Source organism: Mycetomoellerius zeteki, unplaced genomic scaffold (assembly GCF_001594055.1).
Source record: "Mycetomoellerius zeteki isolate Tzet28-1 unplaced genomic scaffold, Tzet1.0 scaffold31, whole genome shotgun sequence".
In the NCBI taxonomy this organism is placed as follows: Eukaryota; Metazoa; Arthropoda; class Insecta; order Hymenoptera; family Formicidae; genus Mycetomoellerius; species Mycetomoellerius zeteki.
The window spans coordinates 2,812,354-2,817,737 of record NW_017257294.1 but is presented as its reverse complement, the minus strand read 5'-3'; the positions used below and the strand labels follow the sequence as shown (position 1 = coordinate 2,817,737).

Here is a 5,384-nt window from a genome sequence, read left to right as displayed (position 1 = left end):
TAACAATGTTATTTTGACAAAGTAATGTTGCTTTAGAAGTACCTGTTAATTGAAATGCTTGTAGGTACATAAACAATTAAAAGATTTACTTCAAATTTATTGCGGATATGAAATCAAACATTAATAAAAATATTTTTACAAAATATCAATTATATTTTAATATACTTAAAATTATATTTGTTGACAAATAATATACGTTTAATATATTAAATATTTTTGAAGTTCTAAAGGTAATGTTAGAAAGATAAGTCTTATTAAAATAACATTGATAAGTATATATGACATACATAACGAATCATGTTTATTATTTCATAATATGTACAGAATTTTGTTATAATATAATGGTAACAGTTCGGAGGAAGTATAGAATATTATCATCAATATATAATACAAGACGTATACCTATCATATAATTATATTTTTAAGTATATATTTTTAAGTTTTATATCTGAATATTACTTACAAATAACATCGAACTTTTTTGTTACATTTCTGTCAGTCTCATTTACGAGTAAGAAAATAATCTTTAAAAGGAGAAGATAGAATATTGTGCTTAGTAACTCATTATTGTTAGCCATTCAACATGCAATCAGAACTACGTTATAACATTTGATAACTGTTCATAACGAAGCTCGTTGTAAAGCATGAAAATGGTAATATGATATTATATGTAACGTTGTTTTTGTAATATATACTTAAGTTACAATTCAGATTATAGCAACATCCTCTTTAACGTGGAGTCTCTCGCACATTGTTCGAGTATTCATTTTAAAGGTTTGTATCTGGCTTTCTGCCACGCTTTGTCGCCATCTGACTGAAGTAGATTTAAAACGACCTGGAAACAAAATAAAGTGCGCAAGTTTAAATGTCTGCAAATGTCATTTACTCTTGACGACTCTGTACGAAATGTGCATTATGGAAAATTCCATTTCTTGCTGAGTATAAATTTGCATTGAGAAATTATATTATTTGAATTTGAATTTTTCATCATCCGAATTTATTAATTATTTTTCACGCTCAAAAGGAATGAAATTGTAATATTATTCACAAGCTTACATGTAATGTTTTAACACAATATATATTTGCAATACTAGAAGTACATATATTTGCAATACTAGAACCATGTATTTTCCAATAGCGTTCCCTCTGACTAATCTGAGCCGTAAATTACGATGATTGAAGTAGGAAACAACAAATTGATGTACAAATTGGTTCACGCCTGGTCATTCTATTTCAAGCCCATTTTGAATTTAAAAGTTTTTTTACAATTTCCTAATTTTCATAATATTATATATAATAAATATAAAGAAAATTTAAAATATTCTGAAATATACAATACTATTGAGTCTATTACATGCGATTATATTAAATTAGATTATTAAATTAGAAATTAGAATATTTATACAGAAATTATATTGATGAGTTTTTCGTAATTATTATTTATTAATTAGTAAATATTAAATAATATTTATATTTATTGTGTACAAATTATTCCATTTATGCTATTTCTTGATTATATTGTATCGTATATTGCAAATATATTGTAAATAATCTATAGTCTTTGTTATTTTGTTTATCTAATAATATATTCTGGATTAAACTATTAAACTGATTGATGTATCTCTTTAGAAAGCTAAACATCTCAACATTACAAGAAAATTTAAGTTACCTCTAAGGTTTTATGATAACGTTCTTCAACATATACTTATCGCATCATACGCTGAATAAAGTATGTGAAATGTACTTGCTCATAGTAAGTATAAAGATCATCTCTTATTATGTAATGAAAATATTTCAAGTATGAAAAGGGAATAGAAAAAAATAGATTATATAAGTTATATAAATATTACGGTAAATGCATCTTCGCTTTGTTTCATTAAAAAATGAACAATATAAAAAATATTACAGTACAGATGTTAAAATGTGATTAAAAAATAATAGCTAGAAATACAAAACAATAAATCAGTATATGCATAATTGTCGTTGGATTTTGTTTTTATTCAATTGCTTTTTGAATATACAGTATTGAATTGAAGGACAAAAAGTTCTCATTTTGTGGTTCACAATTTTTAAGTTACAAGAAGATTTAGAAAGAAATAAAATCTTTAGAGATCTTATAAATTAAACAATAATTTTATTACGACAAACTAGCGTAAGAAGAAAATCTAGAAGAAAATCTTTTTATATAAATATATTTTTTCAACATTTTGTTTGAATTTTGTTTTTGTTTCTTAAATTTTAATTATTTAGTTTTACAATATTAAATTTATCATTTATTATCGTAGACAATTACTTTATCTACTGTTATATAGTTTAAGAATTATATGCAAAAAAATATCCTTTTGATTTTAAAGTTTGAATGTCACATCTTTAAAGATATAACATGGTTAACATGATTGAAAGATATCACTATTCATATTTTGACTATTTCATACTTCCGCGAAGTTCCATCTGCATTAATGAGTTTCGGTGACACTGCCTCAAAAGACACATGTGTAATATGCAGAAATTCAACGGAAACCTTTTGATAAAATATTCTACATTAAAAAAAAATAAAAATAAGTTGTTTAAAAAACTTTTGCAGATATGGATGTGATATCTACGCCCATTTAAACGAAAAAATATTAGGCGAATCGATATTGTCTGCCACGTGATATTTTCGATGAAATAATTCGATGAAAGTGATTGACTCTTTGATTTATTAGTTCGCGATTTCTAGTCTAATAAATTATATCAACGAATCATTGCCAATATGATTTAATATTTATACAGCATATATAATCATACAAGAAATACAGAAGATCTTATGGAAAATTTTATTAAAAATAGAAATAAACATTTAAATCAATTTTTCTTAAATAAGATTATTAATACTTCTTTTGTATGTAAAACTATCATTATATTTTGTTCAAAGCAAATTGGGTTGCCAAATCAAATCCATTTATATGTACATAAAAGAATTTTAGTATACGTCTGTATGAGATGATAAAAAGAAACTATAATAAAATGTCATCGATTGTCTTGTAAACAGGAGTACGTTCGGTCCGGTTAGGGAAATACTATCAGCGATTTATATCATTCTAGCTTCATCGTTCATTAGACGTAAAACAAGGATAGAATGACAAATAGTGCTAATAGCATTTCCCCCTTAGTTGCAATAGCAATGCACCCTAAGTAGAAATTGTACTTACTGGAATTGCATGGTATTAGTTCCGAACGCTGACACCCCGCCAATTCTTGTGTTTCATGGGTTTGCACATTTCTCCGATCTATCACGCAACAGCATTTGCAGATTACCAATTCAAAGTAAACTCGAAACCTGTAACAGTTAATGCGTTCGATGACACGCATAATTGCATTTGTAAATAACACTCCGTTTACTCAATTAACCAAATCATATAATGCATTTAAGCAGATTATCTTTAACATAAAACAATGCGATTTTTGCATTTACATACATAAATAAAATTTAAATTAAGTTGGAAAAAATGACTGCATGCAAGATTTAGTACTTAGAGCTAAGATCAGACAATATAATATCCTTATATTTTTTTGTTTAAAAATAAAATCAATTAAAACTTTCAAATAAGATCGTATGTAAAAGATCTAGAGAAAGAGAGAGAGAGAGAGAGAGAGAGAGAGAGAGAGTGTGTGTGTGTGTGTGTGTGTGTGTGTGTGTGTGTGTGTGTGTGTGTGTGTGTGTAGAGACCTATGTATAATACTATCTTCGTCATTCTTTAGTCTTACTATTTTTAATAAATTGATAGTTACATAAATTTTGTATTTTTGTCTCTTCTATAATTTTTTCTTTTTATGACATACTTTTATATTATTAAAATTACTTGTAATAAAATAAAGTCACACACACACAAAGTAAAAAACTTAAAGTACAAATTAGTATTACATAGAATGGATATATTATATTGATACTAATTAAGCAAAAAATTAAAATTCTTAAAACTATTTTTATAATAAATCTTTTCAATTTCTTTTTGCTATAGAAATAGCCAGCACAAATTATTTTTGTCTGAGTTACCAACATGACATACAGCAAGTAAAATATATTGGTCACATATAATCCTGGTAAACGACCCGTTTTCTTATTCGAATTGCTGATTAAGGTCTTGACAGCTCGTTCATAATATTCTTAGAGAGATGTAGTAAAGTTCTTCTTCTATTCTTTAGTAAATAATATATAGATATATTTTGAAACTATATGTACATATACATATATGATGTAGAATATAAATGATAAAACCAATTAATTATTCTTTCAAAATCTCTTCTTGTTACTTTACCAAATCTTTTCGAAATATGCTTTTAAATTTAATTTTAGAAATGTTAAAAGTAGCTTTAATCCAAATTAATTGGAAAAATGAAATATATCTGTAAACATATATATTAAAGAATAATAATTAACGAACTGTTACTACTTGAAAATATCATTGATTAAGAAAAAGCGTGTATTTTAGTATCAAGAAAATAAATTCTTAAGATTTAATTTACATTAAAGAGCAGTATAAAATCTTTTTTTATTAATAATTCAATAAAAATCCGTTTAAACATGCTAAATATTCGATTACAAGTCAGAGTCTTTCATAATTTCTGAAATTTGCACATTCATAAAAAATTATGATGGTGCAAATGCTTCCTCGTCGCAGTTCGAACGTCAGACTATTAGAAATATTTCACAAGTTATCTCAAAGATAATCCTATTCATTCATATATCATTTATAATATCTACCATTAAGTGTATTGGTCATTTATTTTTTTCTATCTTTAGGAATAGAAGAAAACAAGTATTATGAACAGTAACACTAATAGTAACACTTCTGTGTTATTAATTAGATTAATTATTTACTATTTATAAGTAATGCAAATATTAAAAATATACAAACTCAGATATATAACGTTTTATTATTATATAAATTAAATTTGTAGAATAAATTTTGATTTCGTATGAAATTGAATATTATATATTTTACCGAAATTTTGATAAGTATTATTGAATAATTATTTGTGTAATTTAAGCTGTAATTAGTTATTTGTTGTGTATATATACAGGGTGTTTCCAAATTAAATGGCAAAACTTCGGGAGCGTGTAGAGGAGTAAAAAACTAAGAAAAAAAGTCCTATAGACATATGCTCCTTTTTGCTTTGTTTCGCAGGAAATCACGAAAAAAGAAAAAAATATATTTAATTTATTATTTTAATTATTTTATTTATAAACTTTTTAATGAAGATTTTGTTCGAAATGTGCACCTCTTGCAGCAATACAAGCATTGCATCTGTCAAACACGGCTCTTGTAGCAGCCAGGCACTGTTCTTGCGATATTCTGTTCGCTGCAGCTACGATACGATTTCTCAAATGTTGCTCTGATTGA

The 5,384-nt window shown here is 25.6% G+C and overlaps 1 protein-coding gene across 1 annotated transcript in view; it reads right to left on the bottom strand.

Moving 5' to 3' along the window:
- Positions 1–707: 707 nt before the first annotated feature.
- LOC108724753 (tachykinin-like peptides receptor 86C) overlaps positions 708–5,384 on the bottom strand; it is a 44,407-nt gene continuing 39,730 nt past the window's right edge. Inside the window, exons 7-8 of the mRNA XM_018451352.1 lie at positions 3,192–3,319; positions 708–835 (exon numbers count right to left, since the gene is read on the bottom strand). Of these exons, the coding sequence (XP_018306854.1) occupies positions 708–835; positions 3,192–3,319 (256 nt within the window). The remainder of the gene's footprint in view (positions 836–3,191; positions 3,320–5,384) is intronic.